The 20391-nt window shown below is 43.1% G+C and overlaps 2 protein-coding genes across 3 annotated transcripts; both read right to left on the reverse strand.

Annotated features, from left to right (window-relative positions):
• Positions 1-2806: 2806 nt before the first annotated feature.
• Positions 2807-15373, reverse strand: qser1 (glutamine and serine rich 1). 2 transcript variants are annotated; one of them, XM_070963867.1, is made up of 13 exons: positions 14988-15373; positions 12517-12626; positions 11878-12012; positions 8273-11620; positions 6480-6784; positions 6018-6134; positions 5775-5908; positions 5499-5686; positions 5262-5399; positions 5040-5137; positions 4561-4707; positions 4255-4350; positions 2807-4091 (listed from the first exon to the last, which is right to left on the reverse strand). In XM_070963867.1, exons 1-13 carry the CDS (start codon positions 15095-15097, stop codon positions 3951-3953), a joined length of 5067 nt encoding a protein of 1688 aa, XP_070819968.1. In that variant the 5' UTR covers positions 15098-15373; the 3' UTR covers positions 2807-3950. The 2 variants fall into 2 exon arrangements, with proteins under 2 accessions (XP_070819968.1, XP_070819977.1); XM_070963876.1 differs by having other exon boundaries at positions 8273-11545; positions 14988-15246.
• Positions 15374-17420: 2047 nt separating this feature from the next.
• On the reverse strand, positions 17421-19922 carry prrg4 (proline rich Gla (G-carboxyglutamic acid) 4 (transmembrane)). The gene is made up of 7 exons (XM_070966531.1): positions 19764-19922; positions 19507-19623; positions 19249-19412; positions 19111-19138; positions 18488-18626; positions 17663-17845; positions 17421-17518 (listed from the first exon to the last, which is right to left on the reverse strand). The coding sequence occupies exons 2-7, from the start codon at positions 19607-19609 to the stop codon at positions 17491-17493; spliced, it is 645 nt and encodes a 214-aa protein (XP_070822632.1). The 5' UTR covers positions 19610-19623; positions 19764-19922; the 3' UTR covers positions 17421-17490.
• Between the last annotated feature and the right edge of the window lie 469 nt (positions 19923-20391).

Genomic DNA, 20391 nt, shown 5'->3' on the forward strand with positions numbered 1-20391 from the left:
TGAAACATGTTTTACACCGACACAGAAAACGAGAGAGAGAGAGAGAGAGAGACAGAGACAGAGACAGAGAGACAGAGAGCATTAAAGTTAATACAATCAGAAATTCTAGTCCACAAGGTCAAAGCAATATTTACTCTGCTGCTTCTCTCCATGTGCCTGTAAGCCCTGCATATTTCCCTTTTCTTTCCCCTTCATGCTTATCGGTCATGCAATGTCAGTCAAGCAGTAGTTCGTTTAGACTTAGGCTTAGACTTTACTTCATTGATCCCAATTTAGGAAATTGTTTTGTTGCAGCAGCAGGTTAAACATACACAGTTACAGTTATGATGATGACAAATATCCACAGGAATGTCCTCCAGAAGGTGGCGTTCGAAATAAGAAAAACCTACTCGGCAAGTTTCTGGTTAGGCATCCAGTGTGCAGCCGTGGAATGAAACACAGTGCATTTACTCAAGACCTGTACTTAAGCACACATTTGAGGAACTTGTACTTTATCGGAGTACTGTATTTGCATGTTATGCAACTTCACACTTCTACTCCACAACACCTCAGTTATATGACAGCTCTCCATACCTTTCCTGTCCTGTGAAAACCAGGTATCTCCCAATCTGGTGATTTTTGAATGTGAAAGTTTGTGATGAACTGAAGATATGGGTTGAGAAAATTCTCCTGCTTCTTCAGCTATATAAACTATTTAAAAAGCCTCTTGGGGGAGCTGGAAAATGCATTGACACAGAGGTGGAAACAGGCTGTAGAGACAGGTGGTTCTCTCAGTGCAGTGCAGCCATGCTGCAAACATATGATGATCTTATGGAATTGCTGTAGGTTAAAATACCCAACAGTATATAAAATAGTTAAAATTAGATCAACCTTAAACATCTACAGCAGAACAATGGCAATAAAACACTAATTTGACACACATTTGGCTGCAGGATGAGTACTTCTGATACTTTCAATAAACTTTGCTGATAATACTTGCATACTTAGGTAAAAAACACAATATTATTAGCAGCAAAATACACTCAAAGACTCAAAGTAAAAGCACTCATTCTGCAGAAAATTGACCCCTGTGACTGATCAGCTGACCGGTGCATCAGTGTGTAAGAGAGGTTTTGCTTAGTGGAGCTACTTTTAACTACAACTGAGTGGAGGTAGAGGTCGCGCCAAACAATTATTCTGACGAAGCCATCTGACAAATTTAGACAGGAAACTGTGGAACTCGTAAACTGTGGAAAGCGTATCATACACTATGTTTATGTGAATGTAATGAAACATTAAAAAGACTAGCAACAAGACTATAGTGGAGCAAAAATGACAACATCTACCCCTGAATTGAAGTTAGATGGGAGTATAAAGTAGCATGCGATGAAGCAACCATGTAAAGTCCTTAAAGTCCAGTGGTTGAATACATGTTACTTTCTTCATTGCCACATGCACAGATGCAGATGTTCAGCTGATGTGCATCATGCCTGGTTAAATCTGTCCCTCCACAGACTGCTGCTGCACACACTGCAAGTGTGTACGTGACTGGTTTAAACAGCTTTAAAACAGCACCTTAGCTTTTAACCATGGGCTATTTCCAAAACAAATATATAGCCAGTCAGTGCTCTGCAGTGTTTCCCAACACACAGCCGTCCAGTGACTGTGCCCTTCTCACGCTGCCTCAAGGGTCCTCTCAGTCTGTCTCCCACATATGGAACAATGCAGTGCTTTAAAAATTCATATGCTTTTCATCTGGAGAGCAGACATTTGCTATCTGTCTCTCCCAGTTGCGCCCGTGCTGGAATCCCAAACGCTTGCCTGACTGTCCGTCCTCCGCAACTCCAAAGGACAGAGGACAGTGGCTTTCCTCACAGAGCTGTCGCTGCAGCACACAGACGCTTTTGTTTGTTGGGGCTTGCCAGTAATTCTGCAATATGGCCGGACAATTACATTTTATTCAACAGCGTCAAGAGCCTAGACGGCACAAAGTCAGCCACCCATTCACAGTGAATAGTTTGGTCATGAGAGCATGGTGGGCGAGCAGCACGACCCCTCCCCTCCCCTCCAGAAAATGAACTGCACACTGCAGCAAGCAGGTGAAGTTTAACATCAACTGATGTCTCTGAGCTGAGCTGTGGATGTTTTGAGGAGTTGGGGGACTGTGTGGTTGAGATCAGCTGTAATTGGTAAGTATGTGAAGCAGACTGGGGAAGTACAGCTGTGATCAGTGTTGACTGGACTCAACAGGGACGCCAGGACTCACTGTTGAGGCTTTTGCAGGTTTTTATAAATATCTAACGAAAGATGATCTCACTCTCACACTCTCTCCCTCTAACATCTCAGGCAGCTGTCATCACAGCCTCTGAAATAACACCAAGGACATGTTCATCAGATCCTGTGCAACGCAGCAAATCCTATGTGCCAAACAGTCTTCAGGGAGTTTGCCGACACCCACAGACTGTATTTACAAGGGAGCCCAGTAGAGATTCTCCATGTGGCTTACTTGTTGTTGACAGCAGTCTTATCTTCAGTTTTCCTTCAGGCACCATGCTATGAAAGTAGACAATTCATTTTCTATTCTGATGTAAGAGAAACTGCAGTGCAGATACTCATAAAGCAACCATCACTCACTCATCCAGCAGAAAGGATGCATAGTCCAAGATTTTTAACAATCAAGTGCTCAAGCTCCAACTGTAAGGAGGTCTGTGAACCTTCTCAGACTTCTGTGCTACTACAGCGTTTTCAAAACCCGATGCATCACACAAGACCGCCAGAGAACTTGGAGGCTGCTAACCACCTCAGAAAAAACACACCGAAACAAAAACCGACTACATGCGGAACTTTATTTACAAACTGCATCTGTAAAGAACAAGATTATTTTTTTGATATCATAAAATTGGTAACTGACTATATTATAAAGAGTCCGTTTTGGAAAACTGTGAAAAAAACAATGAAAAAGTCTCTCAGAAATTGTAATGAACAAGAGAACATAACAATATTTACCTCTGTGAAAAATATATATCTATTTGTCATAAAATGTGGTCTATGTGTGTAAAGGAGTATAAAGACAACTTTTGTTTATTTCAACTTACCCTCAGATAAGTCAGGTAATAATATTTGATTAACAAAATTCATAAAAAGCAGTACTAGAACGGCACTGACTTGCATCTTATAAGCAAAGGGGTGTCTGAAGCACAAGAATTAAACCACAATATAGATACAGTATATAGTCGCTAAATTTCTCCTTAAGAGAACCGCAGTAGTTCCCACCTCCCAGTTCTTTTATACAAAATGTACATTATATATAAGTTGGCTCTCCGTTACAAAATGGATGTTTTACAAACAGTATATAGCTACGGTTATATATAATATATAGAGATTTTTTTTTTTTTAACAATAAACCAGCTTCTCTATATGTGAGCCTACTTATCAAATGACTGATGAAGGCTTGTTATAGCTGTAGGAAATCAGATTTCTGCATTTTTATTCGCTGTGCTCTATTTCCTATGCTGACTGTTTTCTATCTAGTGCATACTCACAGGTTATGATCTGGCATTTAAAAGAAAAAAAATGATAGAAATCTATGAAAAGGCCCATTAAAAGTGGGCTTCTAACTACAAAAACCGACAAAGACTAGGAGGAGCATTAAGAGGAGGTGTTCCATAATGCTTCCAGAAACAAAGTCCTCGCCCCCGTTGTTACTGCTTTCCTCTGGGATGCAGTGATGCAGACTATAAACATGACTGCTGTCCTGCTGTTCACCTGCTACCACTTTTAGGCCACAGGCCTCTGAACGTCTTTCAGGCAAGTTGGCTGACAGGTCCCCGGTTCATATCACTCTGCGGCCGGAAGGAGAGACTCACTCCATCCTTCTCCGCTGCCACTCTGAGCTGGAGGCATCCTCTTGTTTTTAACTGTTGGGCTTAATTGTCTGAAGTTTTCCTTTTAAAACCAAAGTCACGGCTGGATCATCGGCAGACCTGCTGCACTTGATTGATTAGTTCTCCAAAGCGATCGAAGAGCCCCTCTACCCAAGCTCCATTCTGCAGACACTTCTGTACCGTCTCCTCCTGCCCCAGGTCCCCTGCCTGCACCCGCAGGGACGCGATCTGGACGGCAGGACCACAAACAGAAGAGCTCAGAACAGCAAAGTTTCACCAGAATAACTCATTAAGTATCATTAAGTTCAACCAAATGATTACTCATCAGAGCGTGAAATCAGTTCATCACACGCTTACACAGCATGCATACACATGTACAACGGAGTCTCACCTCGTCTTTACACATGAGGTATGTGTGGTACTTGTAATGCTGCAGAGAGTGGTACAGAGAGAACCACTGGGTTCTCTGCTGGTCCACTGTATACTCCTAGAAAGACAAAAAGCAAAGTCTTAAAATGCCTTTCAAGGACATTCAAAAATTCTTCTTTTTTCAAATATTAGTCCAGTAAGAGACAACAGACAGGAGACTTCAGTGCTCAGAATAAAGGAGTGTATGAGAAACAACAAAATAGCAACACTGCGCCCTCTGCTGGACATACACTGACAGCACAGTAAATTCTACCAAAACATGTCTTACCTGTGGCACTTTGTTAGGCATCTTGTGGGGCTTCATTGTTTTCTTGTTGTAGGACTTCCCACTGAGACGCACCTTAAAGGCCGGGGTTTCCCCATCCTTCTTCAGTTCAGTCACCACTGAGATCTCTGGGAAGTTGTCCAAAGCCGTCTGCAGACACAGAACAGGAGCGTCACTTGGGTCCATACACTGCAGCCGTGATCATGTTTATGTTTCTAAGCTTACCTTTGAAGCTTTTAGGGGTGAAAATAATGGGAATGAAACAAAATGACTTTACAGTGCAGTGACTCAATACTGAAATAACACCAGTCTCAGTTAACCTAACAACAAAGGTGGCTTTAACTGCTTATGATTTGAAGAGATACAGGACATAGATGTATTTGATCATAAAAAAACTCATCACATTTCAAAACTATTCTTCCACTGCTTTTGCTGAGAACTCACACCAACCCAGTAATATGCACTTCCAAAGACACACCCACCTTTAAGACCTGTCCCATGTGCAGTTTGTGAAGCAGGCGTTTCCTGTTGTCTGTGATCATCCCGTCCACTTTTTTCATGTGTGGCAGCAGCAACTCATCTGAAACAGCATAAGATAACAAGTCAACACAGCTTAATACTACTACCTGACTCACCTGAGCCTTGTTTTCACACATTTACCGTTTTGGCCAATAGCTCAATGCCCCGAAAGTCAATTCACTTACCATTTGCCCTCTCGAGTGCTGTCATCACATCTTCGTCCAAAGCAACGCTGATGAGCAATTCCACAAAGCTCTTGAACGTCTCCTTCATGGTTCGCGTGTTGAGGAACCGTGAAGCAAATGGCACTGGAGGTTTTAGCTCTAAGAGTGTGTGTGTGACAGAGAGAGAGAGAGAGATCAGAGGTCAAGAGGGTGAGCGGGAGAGGAGATTCAATGAGAGAAGTCAAAAGCCTTCCTCACCATCTTCTTCACCGTCTTCTTCTGCAGATGATCCAGAGGCAGTCGGTGAAAACTCCTCCTTCCATTTCCTCCTCTTCTTAGGCGGCGGCTCTGCTCTGGGCTTGGGTTGTTTGGGTCGGGGCTTTTGGCTTTGGGAGACTGTGGAAGGGGCGGCTGTCAGGCCCAGCAAAGTTTTCACCTGAACACCCCTGAAAGGCAGAACAAAGACAGTTACACCACTGACGAGTCATGTTTATGAAAACAGTTCAATTACATCAGTCGACAATCTTAGCGTACCTTAGTGAGTTCATAGGCTTGCAGCGTGGCTTTCGACTACAAACTCGTACATACTCCCTTTTGTTCACTGTGTCCAAGAACTTCACATATACCCTTTGGTACATGGTCTTGGCATCACCAAAGTATCCAAGATACTAGACACACAAAGAAAAGCAACATGTTCATCGTCACGGAAAAAACTGTCTGAATGATCAAATACTCCTAAATGCACACATGCAAACTGCTGCATCTGCTTCTACTTACACTGTTTGTGGCTGAGAAGACTCTCTTTCCATCTCTCAACTCAGGCACAAATTTCTGCAGCAGTGCCTTCTGGACTTTCCAGATGGCTGGAGGTTCACTGCCCGTTCTCATTGTCACCTGGACACATGCACATGATGCCATGCAGAACAGGCTTCAGTATGGAGTAACAGCAGTGTAAGGAAATGAAACAATGAATGTTCAGCTATGATTGTGTACAAGATCTGATATGGCTGTCCTTCCACAATTTTGGATGAGGCCCTTTCGGTGTTATAGGAAACGTGATGGGTGGCAGCCTACATGACAGATGTTCATTACATAAAGTCCACTGCACCGCCACAGGGCAACAGAGCTTCGTTTTCATATTCAACATTTACGACAAGCATTCTCATCTATACATCCCTTTCCACTTTGAGACTAAACTCACAAATATTCATTTTCCATCCACATTTTTCCAGGATGTACCTTCAAGATTTCAATATCCTCATTCCTGACGACAAACTCATCTCTCTCCCGGTACATTCCCTCCCCTCCGCTGTCCGACAGCTCCTCATCCGTCAGACCCTCGATGGCCACACTCGTCAGCTGCACAGCCAACTGGCCCGGTGGGGTGTCTTTGGACTCCTCTTTGGTTGCAAACAGAGTCCCTGCTGAGACAGCATTTGTTGTCTGTGGAGGAGTGGCTACCTGGGACAAGCAGGTCTTGGTGACAGTGTGTGGCATGGTGGGAACTGGGTCTGGCTTCATCATCGAAATAGTGATTTGATTATCTGGAGAAAGGTTGCAAGTATATGAATTTGTTAAAGAAAAACATTTTCAGAGAAACAATTTAACTAGACTGCACATATATAAAATATAACAAGAGATTTCAGACAGCATTCATTACAGAGTAAAAAAAACCCTCAAGTCTACAGACAATGTATTTTACAGCATATTACAAAAAGAACAAAGACACTAAGGGTGTTACTGATGTCTCAAGTGGGATAATGTTTAACAGAAACACCACTGCAAAGTTGATTTTGTTAGGAAGCATAACAGCAAAGATGAAACAGGCAACATGTAACAAAGGTTAGTTCGGGATTTAAACATATCAACCGTATGAACAGCCTACAACCAGAACAACCGTAATACAAATTACTACTCACTGGATAATGGTAGTTTGGACACAATTTCCCTGCTTTGCACTTCATTGTCTACAGAGCTGTACACAGACAATATCTCCTGGGCTTTGTGTGACACTTCTGACTGGAGTCTGGACAAATTTTATTGACTTGATTCACATCTGTCAAGTGCATTGACAGTACAGCTATGTATCAAATCTCAGTCCTGCTTTGCTGACTGAAACGTGTCAATACCACCAAACATTCTGTCAAGTCCTGGAGGCTGCTGCTGGATGCCTGGTAAACTTCCTTGTCCTATTTACTGATTTATTTTTATCAGATGGTTTGTGGTGTAAATCAACATTTTGACAAATCCAGTTCAGTTTCTGCTTGTGTTTAGACAACATTTAACGTTTGAGAACGCTGGCTGTATACGATACACAGCTGTGACTGAACATTAATTATCTTTGCTGGTTACTGCGGCACAGAAATTTGATTTTATCTCTTTTTCTTCTATATTGTAACTATTTTCTATTCATTCGGAGTGTTACCAAAAACATGCTCAATAGGTTAATTGGTGACTCTAAAAATTGTCCTTAGGTGTGAGTGTGAGCGTGAATGGTTGTCTGTGTATATGTTGCCCTGCGATCGGCTGGCGACCGTTTCAGGGTGTACCCCACCTCTCGCCCATTGACAGCTGGGATAGGCTCCAGCCCCCCCGCAACCCCGAAAAGGGATAGTCGGGTATAGACAATGGATAGTTTTAATGAGTTATCTGATGTTTTAAAAAAAGGGGTTTGACAATAACTGTCTGCTCACTACTGAGTTGGTTGGGGGTAAGGGTGGGACTTTGATACAGCAGCACAAGCCCCTGATGTCTACAGCACAGACTGTGGCTCCAAATGTTGTCACCGGCACAAGAAGGCAGCACCCGCATACAGGATAATTTGGCTTCATTTTTGTACAGTGGGAGGAAGAGGAAATGCATTTTCCATCTTTACATACAGTCTATAGTCTGGACACAAGTAATTTGTGGGTATTTGTTATCATTTTCAAAATTACATAAAACACATTAAAATCAAAAACACAGTCAATAGATGAAGAATAATACCAAATTAAATTGGTAGCTCTTAACAAGCTTAAGCAGGGGATCATTACCTGTCCTGGTTTTCCGATCTGAAGACTCATCCAGAGCTGAAAGCGCTGAGCTGATGCTGTTCCTTAGGGCCTGGTTCTTCCCAGTGTTCTCCTCCTCATCTGAGCTGAACGACGGCAGAGTTTCCAAGTTCTTTTGCAGATCCTCATCGAGACGTTTCTGCTGACAGCTCACTCCTCGACTCTCCTGGGGAACCAAGGGCCCAGGCAGAGTCTGCAGTTTGGGAGGCAAAGCAGGCAAAGGACACGGCAATGGTTTAGATGAGGTGCAGGGCTTTCTTGGGCGACTAATAGTTCGTGTAGGACTTGAAGAGTATTGCTGTTTGGGGCCAGATTTGATGAAGTCGAGGAAGGAGCCAATGAAGCCAGTTTTGACCTCAGGCTGTTTCTCTTCCACTTCACGGATCTTCTGCCTGATTCTCTCCTGCTGCAGACAACCATCATATACACTGTGTGAGGAAGATGGTGAGCTGACATCACTACCCCTGGAGTTCTGCCGCTTTGCCTGCCCACCACGCTTGGCCGGTCTGGCCTGTCCTATATCCTCCTCGGAACCACATGGCTTGGTCAAGGACTTGGAGCGAGCCTTCTTTTTAGGAAAGTCTTCACCACCAGGGCATTCCATGAGGCCATCCTCTGTTTTGATGCATTTTGCATCCCCTTTGATTCTGTTCTGGAGACCTGAGGGGTCATACACCTGGCCGGCTAAGTGATAGTCATTCTCAGAGCTCCCTCTATCTCCATTGAGGTCAAGCTCAGAATTGCTGTTATGGTGAACAGACTGAACCTGACAGTCTGTGGCCATCTGAGCTCCATTTAGTGCCATGGTCATGGTGTGGGAGTTAGTGTTGGTGATGATTGGATGCTGCCCTGAGGAGAAACTTGGTGACATGTGCCTTATATCCACAGTCTGGAAGTGACCTTTAGAATCAACTGGACTCGCCATCACTGCCATTTCAGCCTCAGCAGAGGATGTGGCTTTGACAAAGTCTTGTGGTGTGACGCCACAGGCTGCCACCGTGGCGGCCAGAATGTCATCAACATTTGACAAAATATTTCTGTCATCTGCTAGAAGCATGGAGTCGGGGAAGCAAATGGAGTTGAGAGCAAAGTGGTTCTTGGCATCATTTGGTTGCTGATTTCCCGACTGGCTGTAGTGGTGTTTAGAGGAATCAGGGCACCCTGAGCTCTCTTCAGACACTACTGTGCCCTGCTGACTCTGGGTTTCAGTGACACTGGGACCCAGTAGTTCTCGGTCCATGTGAAGATACTGGACTTGAACAGGACACATGTCTTGGGCTGGTTGGATACCTTGCATTGATACCACCTTTGAGGTGTTCTGACCATGGTGGACAAGGGGCTGTTGGAGCAGGATCATCTGGTTATGTTCGAGGAGAACCTGCGTGCTGGGGACGGTGATAAACTGGGTGTGGGCTGACGGGGTCTGGTTCTGGGACTGACTATGATTCGGGTGGTTTTGTTGATGTGGCTCAGGGGATTTGAGTTGGAGAGGGTGCTGCTTGAGCTGCTCTGAGCTCAGGGGTATATGTGCTGATACAATACTGGAGTTCGTAGTTTTCGTGTTGGCAATTTCCTGACCATTGGTACCGCTTAGATGAATGTGCTCTTGGCTAAGAGAACCCATCCTTTCACCCTTTACCTGTGCTGTGTTTGTATGACCTAGTCCCATGAGCTGGTCATCAGAACGTGAATTGCTTCGAATAACGCTCTGTGTTTTGTGATGGTCGTCCATTTTTGAAACAACGTAGATGACATTGTTGTGTGCGGACATATTGTTAGCTGCAGCAGAGGCCTCCATAGAAGCCTGTTGAAGAGCATCGATGTCCTGGATAGGAAGCTCTTCAAGTTTCTGTTTGTCATACGTTGGCTTTATGTCCTGTATTGAGGATCTGATGTTATTTTGTAAGGCCTGAGCAGTTGAGGAGTAGGTAGGCAACAGTGCAGACAAAACATATTTATGTGGCTGTGTCTGCTGCTGGGATAGTGTGTCATGTGTTTTACCTCCCACCGAGGCCTGCATCAGGGTGTAATCCTGTGTAGAATTTGATGTGGGCAGACTCCGCACACATGTGGGTGGGTAAGAGGAGTTAAGGGTTTGGTTAAGAGATTGTCCTGTGGTGTAGCTCTGAGACTGAGTCACTGAAGCTTGCCCCTGTGACTGAGATGTAAAAGTCACATTTGGGGCACCCTGAGAGTGGGATACGGGGTAGCTCTCAGAGAGATTCCCCTGACACAAGCCCTGGACCTGGGCTCCATACTGGATCTCCTGCTCCTGGCTCAACCCAGGACTGGAGGAGTAAACAAGAGTCTGACGAACTGATGCCACATTGTCAGACTGCCTGGAGAGAGAAGGCAGAGTCTTGTAAAGGGGCGAGAGTTTGTCAGAGGTGGAATGGGAGGGCTGAGACTGAGTGTGGGGGGTGATGTAGGTTTGAGACAGACTACTAGACATTAGGCTGGATATCTGGACAGACTGCTGATTAGCAATCACTGAATTCTGCTTCTGTCCTGGGGAGGAATAATGTTCAGGAGACCCTCTTGTATGGTTCTGAGAGTGCTCGTGACTCTCTTCAACCCCAGCAGGGTGTGGAGCTAGTTTGGAAGAGCAGTCTTTAGCCTTCGGCAAAGAGGTGGACGAATAAGCTTGAGTTACAGAGTCTGTCTTGGGTTGTGGAGCACGACTGACTCCTTGAGCGGAATCTGCTCCTGTGGAAGGGCTGCAGGACACTGGGGTCTGACGGGACGGGTCCTGCTGGTAGGACACATCCACTTCATTGCCAGAGCCAAAGTACCCCTGTAAGGAGTGCTCTGAACTGGACAACTGCTCGGAGGCCGCATGGCTGCTGGAAGGCCTTTGGTGGTGTTTGATCACACTACATTCACGCTGAAGAGCTCTTTCAATAGAGCCCGAGAAAACCGTGGCCCCATAGGACTGTGGGGTACCATGAGATGCAGGCAGGGTAGAAGGTAGCAGGTTGAACTGGGGTTGTAGGAGGTGGGGAGCTGACTCCTGGGCCGAGCGGTAAGTGGAGGACTGGACAGGCAGAGCCAAGCCCAACGTGGGGGCAGAGAGATGATTGAATGCCAGTGCAGTGGGGAGCACAGTCTGGCTTGGTTTGAGATGGAGGAGGGGATCATGGTGAGAAAACAGGCCATTGGTGGAAGTGCTGAAGGCAGGATCCTGGACAGCCAAGGAAGGGTTGGTAGCATAACTCCTGGATGGGTAGGCACCAGTGTGCTGATAGGATGACAGCGCTGCAGGAGAGGGGAAAGTGGCAGTAGAAGGCAGAGCACCAGTCAAATACAGCTCTGTGGTGGAAGAGTTGGTACCTGAATTGCACAGATTAGAAAGGACATGACAGGCAACATTAAGGGACATAATTACTTAAACCTGTATACAAAAAAGCTACATGTAAACATGCTTCTCACAAATAAATACCTATATATATATATGCACGCACACACACATATATATAAGCACCATATATAAACTTAGCTTTCTTGACAGAAAATACAATGACCACAACTCTTTGTCAATAGGTGATACATGTGTAATTACACCAGTGAATGTGTAGATGTATTCTCACCAGCAGGCCATGATGGAGGTCTGAAAGGAGGAAGCAATGAGGCACTAACAGGACCAGCCTGAAGGGTTCTAGACTCCATGGCTGACAGGAAGCTCATGATTGAGGTCTCAGAAGTATTACTGCTTGAATCAAGTGCTGTTGACAGTCAGACAAGAAAAGGAAGGATAATGACAGAAATTGGCAACAAAGTAAAAATGTGGCAAGTAAATAAAGGGGTTAGATGATCAAAAATTGCAAAAACCATGTACTGGACGGGCTGTAATATCTATTCATACAGACATTTTTGGCTTTATTTTATAAGGTTTGAGATATCTGCTTCTGAGATGTCTTCCTCCACCCTAATACAATAAATGTGGAATGAATTAAGTTTGCAGTGCTCAAAGCATTTAAAAATGACATGCCAAAAAAAACAGAAAGGAGAAGCCATGTTTTGAGTGCCACAAATGAAATTCCATTTACATTCAACCATTTTGACTGGTGACACATGGACACAGTGGAATACCTCAAAAAAGCCAATGCAAATAAAAGGAAAAATATCTGCATGGCAGGATGCCACTATGTGGAGGTGTCAAAGTAAGTCATTGTAATTGGGGTGAATCGACCTTCAAAAAACAATTGTTTATAGCATTCATAACTCACCTGCTGCTGCAGGGAGGTGTGAAGTGGTGTAGGTGGGAAGCTGGTGGGTGGAAGTGTAGTTCTGCCGCTGGAGGAGCTCCGCATCAAGGTGTGCGGCACCATAACTGGAACTGCATCAACAAACACATACATGACATCTCTCATCTTCACGGCAGTAGTGAAGCACCCAACCAAGTAAATGACTTCTCTGGACACGCATCACGCTTGTTTTCAAGTCTGGCCTGTCTATTGAGAGTCAAACTTAGTAGCTTAATACAGTTCATAATGCCATTTAATCCAAACCCTACACGTGCCCAATGCATTACCCATTTCAGCCGATGTTGTAAAAAAAATACACAAACTATCTCTTGAATTGTTTCATGAATGTCAGTCAGAAAAGCAAGTTATAGCACACCCTTTAGGCAGCCACAAATATGAGTAACAAAACAGATCATGAATTGGTCCAGAAAAGAACAGCCTGCTTGCCTGCTGATGTTAGTAAAACAACAGGTAAGTATCCATTACCATTTTAGCAATATTCATCTGAGAGGAACTCACTCGAAGCCTAATATTAGTAAATTTGTAGCTGTGGCATATGAGTTTGTATTCTACATCAACCACTCTACAGTAAACAACTATACTTAAGAAGTTCATAGTTTACTTGTAAACATCTGGATGGCTGTTCAAGCTGTAAGCATGGCAGTTTGTGAATTCACCTGTAACTGTTGTTGCCCAAGAATAAAAACGGATTACTGTAAGTGTGACGTGCTATAATAAAGTTTGTCTGAGCCAATTAGCGGAAAAAAAGCCTAATATCTGACATATGAGTCTATGCTCTCCCAGGTCGAAAATTCATAGGAAACAGAAATAAAATCAGGGGTAATCAGATGCAGCCAGCCTGATCCAATGTGTTCCCTTTTCGCCAGGAGGTAAACATCTGTGAAAGAACTGAGAGGTGAAAAGGAATCATCCACTTCTTTCTCTGGTCCCTTCAGCAGACATACATAACGCCAGTCATCTTTTGTTACGTAAGTCTTTACTGCTATTTGACTAGAAAGTTGACGAAGCTAGCCCAATACACACTCCCTGCCACATATTCCACATTTGTGAAGATTATAAGACTCCATTTTTGTTGATACTGCCAGAGAGAAACTGGATGTTTATGACCAAGGTCATAGTTAGTGGCAGTGCTGCACTCCACTACAACAAACTGAAATGTTGAGATTAAATGTGCAATGCTTGTAAATGGGGGTGGGCTAAACATTAGAAACACCTCTCAGTATAATGCAGTCCCATAAAACATAACTACAACCTCAGTAACAAACACATAGTTAAATGATTACTAACAGTATCAATCAAATGTGAATAATATTATCTTTGTAAAATTAGAATTTGTGGCTGGCGTGTTGTCTTCTGCCGCACCACATTTTAGAGGCGTGCCTATTAAATTGGCCACTGATCATGTCATCAGTTTCACCAGCAATGATAACAAATGCATATATCAATAAACAGCCAGAAACGACTGCTATTACGGTCATACAATGCCATGACACGAGGAAACTAGGGTCATTTTAACATTTCCGTACCTGTAATCAGCACATTCATAGTATATTTAACTTGACTGATAAGTACAGATGAACAAACCTGCAGAATGCTTTGATTATGTCTATAGTCTCATTTTAGAGGATCATCTTTATGCTTCAGGAAGGTTTCATGTACATTAAGTGAAGAGCTGCTGTCTTTGGTGCTGCCTGTGAGAACAGTCTCACTTCACTGTAACAGATGCTACAAGTTTGTCATAAAACAAGCTGCCTTTTCATTACATGCAGAACACAGCAGCCTCGAGTTTGACTTAAAGGTAGAACTCTACAACTTTGGGAGGTTTTGCTGTTACGTTTACTGTTTTTTTTGTTTCTTTTGTTTTTTTTAAATAAAATCTGAAGTTAAAATACTCAAAAAAGCAGAGGACCTCTAACTGTTACACCTAAAATAATGGTAAACCTGTAGCTACACATGTCGACTTGTCGTATCTTAGCTCTTGGGTAACAACACCAATAAGTTAGCTATGTAACGTTACCACTAATTTGAAGTGCCATAACTGACATGACTAGCATTGGTAGCTAGTTTCCTATCCTGTTGTGGCTTTAGCGAGCACCTGTGGGGCTAGAAAACAGGTAGATAAAACGCTAGTTTAGGATTTCTGGCTGCTCCACTTAGTAAAGAAAAAATAAATTCCTCTCTGGTTTGTACTAACTCTGTTCGTGGCCATGCTGAAGGTACGGTGAGCTAGCGAAAACTAGCAAGGTGGGAGTAACAAACGGCTACGAAACCACTGACAAGTGAAAGCCTCTACAACTCCGATCAAATTCGGAAATTTCTCCAATTCGTCTACTGTTCCCGATAACAACAAGGACCGCTACACTTTGCTAATAGAGCTAGGCCCTCCATCACCGACATTTCCTTCGGAAGGTGCCCTCTCCTTTATCTTTTACCTTGGCTTGACACTAGCTGTGCTGCGGTCATAGGCCCAAGAAGCTACGGTCTGTGCTGGTGGAACCAGCGCGTCCGCAAAGCTGGAGGTCGGGTAGTTCCTGTCCATCATCCGGTGAAAGATTCACTTCCCCGACGGAGCTTCGTGGAGCAGCGGACACGCATCGTAGCAGCCCGGGTCCAACCCACCGAGCGACCAGGGCACGCAGTCCCGTCAAGGCGCTGCACAGTCCGCAAAGCCGCCGTGAAGCTGTGCTACAGCCTGGATCTAAAGTGTACCTTTTCCCGTCTGAGTGATTTCGTTAATTTCTCTTCATCTCCCGTCACGGGGAGGCGAGCAAGCCCTGCATGGTTTCACGTACCCATGTTAGTTTATTTCCCAGGATGCACCGCAGACTTTGCCTGGAAGTTTTGTAGTTTTCCTTCCTTCCACCTAAAAGTTGAGCCACATGTCTCCCACCTGCAAGTTTCTCCAGATCACCTGAGTTACAAAAACTTTTTTCTTTTTTCTTTTTTGCAGCGCTGATGACTACTTGGCATTGCCTGGCACTACTCGGATGTTTTCATTACAATAACTAGAATAGTGGCAAAATCTTTAAGAGTCCTGCGTGTCCTGTCATTTAACACCCAGTGAATTCAATTATGACAAGTGAGATATGTCGAAGTCTTTGATATGTCCTGGTTGGGATGTCTCTAGAGACCCTCAGGAAACTAAATAGCAGTCAAGTTTTGTTTTAAGTCCCTCATTGGAAACATATAGGAAACTATTTGGCATTTTTGAAGGTAACATCAATTCGAATTCTCAGCTGTATATTTCTAGTAGTTCGATTTTATTGGCTAAATAAACAATTCATTTAGTGTTTTTTTTTTTGTATTTACAAAATACAAAAACCTCTATACACCTTCTAATGTGTACTTGGTGTTTTTGGTGTAAGGAATTTTTATTAGTTTATTACAGAAAAGAAGAAGAATGTATTCTCTGTATTTTAAAATAAGGTAACCTCATATTAAGCATTTGACACAACAGCCTGTGGCCAGTTCATGTAGTTTTCAGCCTTTTTAACTTGTACTCTATATGAAATATGTAAAACATGTATTCAAACCTGACTGTGACGCAAGATGCTGATAGTTCCTTTGCTTTTAATCTGATAAAACCCTCAAAGCTGATCATGCTCACAAATCTCAAGGAGAATGAGTACAGATCCATCATGCACACACATACATACACAACACCTCACACACACAGCTGAGAGATGGGGAAAAAATTATATTTAAATATCAATTTTATTTAAAAGAGTTATAAAAGATTTTCATTTCAAGTAGTTATACTTCACACCAGCTTCAATAAAGCCAGCCCACAATAAATTCTCATAATGTCATGATGAAACTTTGGTTCAGGTAATTTACAGGAGCACAATAACATCTTAACAGTTGTGTTTTCACATCATCTAATGAAAATGACTCACCGCCATCCAACAGGCTTGTATAATGCTCATTCAAATTACAGTTAAGTCAGTGACTTTGTTGTGGACATGTTGGACAAACTGTTTCGCTGCAATGTTTGCACATTTTCTGACACAGACACATTTTTTAGCTCTCGTGGTCATCACAGCTTCATCACAATCAACCACAATGTAGGTAGATACTGAAATTAAAAAATGATTTCACATATTAGAAGAGTATTCTCATTAGTTGGTGACTCAAGCAAACATTTCCTGACACTCTAGAACTTTAGAAAATAGCAAGAAAATGTGCACATTAAAATATATATATATAATAATAAGATGATGATACTGAAAGTAGAAAGTGAACCTGAAAGTTAGCTGGTAGACCAGAGCATCAAAAACACTTGTATTATCCTTAAAAGCATTTTAATATATTAACAATAATAACCATCATGCCATTAAAATCGGCTGTTTCTACTTTTTTTTCCTGACAGGAAGCTGTATGACTACACAAATCAGTCAGTCTCCCTTCACTTGCAATTAATACTTGTGTAATGAAACATAATCCTGATCTCCCTCTCTTCCATACATGCTGCATCTAAAGCAGCTGCTCCTTAAGGGCTTACAGTACATCCAGCAGTTCAAAGCTCTCATGTCCAACACAATATTGATTCTTCATTTTCAACAGCAGCAAAGTGGGTAAGGTATATTAGAAAGCTTACTCAGCACAGGGTTGGGGTTATATTACAAAGCATAATCACATCTGTGAAAATGGTTAACAGGCTACCACAAAATTACATTTTGGCACAAGCAGGTTAAGAAAGGGGAGATAAAAATTGACAAGATTATACTGCCAAAGAAACACACCAAGCCAGAAAGCTTAGAAGAATCTGAGAGGGCAAAGATAACTTAATTAGCGCAATAAACAGAAAGCTCAAGGCACCATTTTAAGCCATGTGATGATGAAATCACATGAACAATGTAAAAGCAGAGCAGTGCAGTGTAAATGTTAGTTGTAAATTGCCAGCTTCATGTTGACAGATGTGTTGTCCTGAAGATACTACCGCCGATTACTTCCGTGTCGTGAGCTAAAACCAAAAATAAGAAATGATGTTAGAAATATGTGGGTGAATTATCTGCCTGCGACTGCATTACGAATTGTGCATGTTTATGAGAAAACCTGGAAAGGTGAGTTATGACACAATTGCAAATACAGAAGCATATGCAAATACCCAGGATAGGGAGGAGGTGGTGCGTCATGCTGTCCACTTTTAGCAATTGCCTGCTCATAGGACGGCAGCCCTGGGGGGTCAACTGCCACCGCAGGGGGTGGGGGCACAGGTTGTAAGGACACCTCTTCTAGCCGTCGCATTATTAGAGAAGCATTACTCCTCCTCGGTCGCACCCGAACGGAGCTGCAAGAGGATTGTAGACATATATGTGATGTCATTCATATGTGACATTTTTCCAGGTATATTCTTCTTATCCAACTGTGCACAACACATTGCTTTTACATGTATGCAACAAGAAGCAGTAACACGTTGGAACAAATGTAGAGCTTAAACAATCAATCCATCAATTGATCAGTCCATTCGTAGAAAATGAATCAGCAGCTGCTTTGATCCTGAACACTCACTGGTTCAAGCTTCTCAAAAGTGACCATTAGATGCTTTTCTTCATCATGTATGATAGTAAACTGAATATCTTTGGGTTTTGTCCAAGTCAACTTGGACTTTGGGAAATTGTGACACACATATTCCTCTATTTTCAGTTTATAGAGAAAACAATCTGCATATGAAACAATAATTGTGGCTTTAAACAGGTAAGAACAGAACTGTGAAAACCTGAGTTGCACATGAAAATATCCAGACTCCGAAATATTATTTGTTTTATTATACATGCTGTCAAGTTTGTTCAAGTACCTGGGTTTATAGTGCAAAAGAGTTGTGTCTATAGATGCAGAGGTACCTCAGCTAAAAAGTGGCAGTAGTCCTCACACTTAAAAGTGCAGGAATAATGTAGCTTCCATTGATAGCAATTTAAACCCTCTCACTCACCTGGTGCGGCTGAAGTCATCCTTGCATTTGCCTTGACAGAAATACCAGACCAGCAGGCCAACAATAACAAGGACCACTCCACCAGCGATCAGTCCCACCAAGAGAGATGTCACATCAACCCGGCCAGGCTTGTCCTTGTCTGTGGATCATCACCAGCCAAAGTGAGGAAATGCGCAGCGACTGAGCTTATTTGATACTATGATAGTATAAAATGCAGCCATCTGAATATCACAGGGTAGTTCCTCCTTTTCTTCCAATACTGATTCTTTAGTTTGAGAGCTGATGTCTTATTTTCATACAGTTATTACACCTATTCGGGGTTCAGTGCTCAGCACTGATGCAAAACACACAAGAGTTGCAGAGGTAATTTATGACCCACGGTTGGAATTTGAACAACACATTTGCTCGTAGACCTAGCAATCATTCTCCAAGCTATACTGTGCACTGCTGAACAAGTGGTGAAACAGGTTTTGAATGCACCAGTAACATAATTACCCTTGCTGCAGGGAAGACACAGGTATTCCTAAACACTGCATGTGTACACTGCTTTGGTCATGATATTCGGTAGCTTAAGTCTTATTTGATCTAAGCAACAAATGGAGGAATTTAATTCTTTCTCTTACTTGTGGTGTAATCCTTCCAAAAAGCATCCTGCAAAACAACACATGATTAGGACGGTGAACTCTGCAGTGAGGCCTCCAGCCTCTTACATGCTCATGAAGTGACCTCTGTGAGCAGCACACTGAACAGCATCACTTAACTGTGGCCGGGATGTTCTCAAAGACCTCCCTCGCCTCCTCGTAATTGCACAATTCTTCATTACACTCCCTTTCCAGATTTCCAGGAACGAAGAGCTCAAAGTCAAACCGGTTAAACAGCAGGTGGCGACCCAGGAATGAATTTGCTTCCCCGTCATCTACTAACACTGGGAAGCGCGTCCAAACAGATGATTGACAGGAAAACTGGAAGATGCGCGTGGACAGAAAGTGTGTTACTTCGTACTCACTACAATATCTCACCCTGTTGGTCCTGTGACCCTTCCTGCGTGGACAGTAGCCTCCTCACACAGGTCAGATCTCCACAGGACAGGAGTTGGAGGAGTATGAGCAGATGAAGCAACATGGTCACGCGTGCACCTGCGCGTGGAAGGCGGGTGTGGCATAAATTGGAGGTACAGAGGGCAGAGTACCATGAACAACACACGGCTTCTTCAAACGCGACTATATGTACACCTTTCTTTGACCAACCCGCACCAGATACCTGTAGTCTACATTACCTATGATGAGACGTGGCACAGCATGATGAGCAGAGTCTAACACTGACAAAATGAGAGTTATGGCAAAGGAGCGGCAGGTACGTGTCCCGGCCTCGACGCTGATATGATTAATCAGGAAACGTTCAGCGAAAGTCACAAAACACAGCTGTGTTCAGCAAGTTCCTCTTGAACGCGGTTCATCGTTTAAAGGCAAAACACAGTAAACTGTAGCTGTGGTAGTCTTTGAAAAGGCCAAGAATGTTCCGGAAGGTTAAAAAGAAGAAAGGTTTTGTTTACTCCCAACAGATGAGACTTCAGTCCTCCCTAAACTACCTGCGCAGACTCAACCAATCGATCACGCTTACCTGGATAGTATGATTAGTTATGTAAATCAGAACGGACACTAGATGGCGGCTGAAACCACGAAAGTGAAAGTGCTTTCACAGAGTCTGTCATGGGATGACACACCGATCATATGATTACTGCTGAGTCAGAGCCCAGAACTGTTCTGCCCCCATCATCAAATCATTTTTAGGCCTTATATTTATATTTTAAGCTTGTTTAATTGTTGCTATGACAGACGTTTTCTCTGAAAAAGAGCAGCAACTGAAGCAGAAAATATTCCCTATATATTTATATTCCCTTTCTA

Source organism: Chaetodon trifascialis, chromosome 1 (genome assembly GCF_039877785.1).
Source record: "Chaetodon trifascialis isolate fChaTrf1 chromosome 1, fChaTrf1.hap1, whole genome shotgun sequence".
NCBI classification, from domain to species: Eukaryota; Metazoa; Chordata; class Actinopteri; order Chaetodontiformes; family Chaetodontidae; genus Chaetodon; species Chaetodon trifascialis.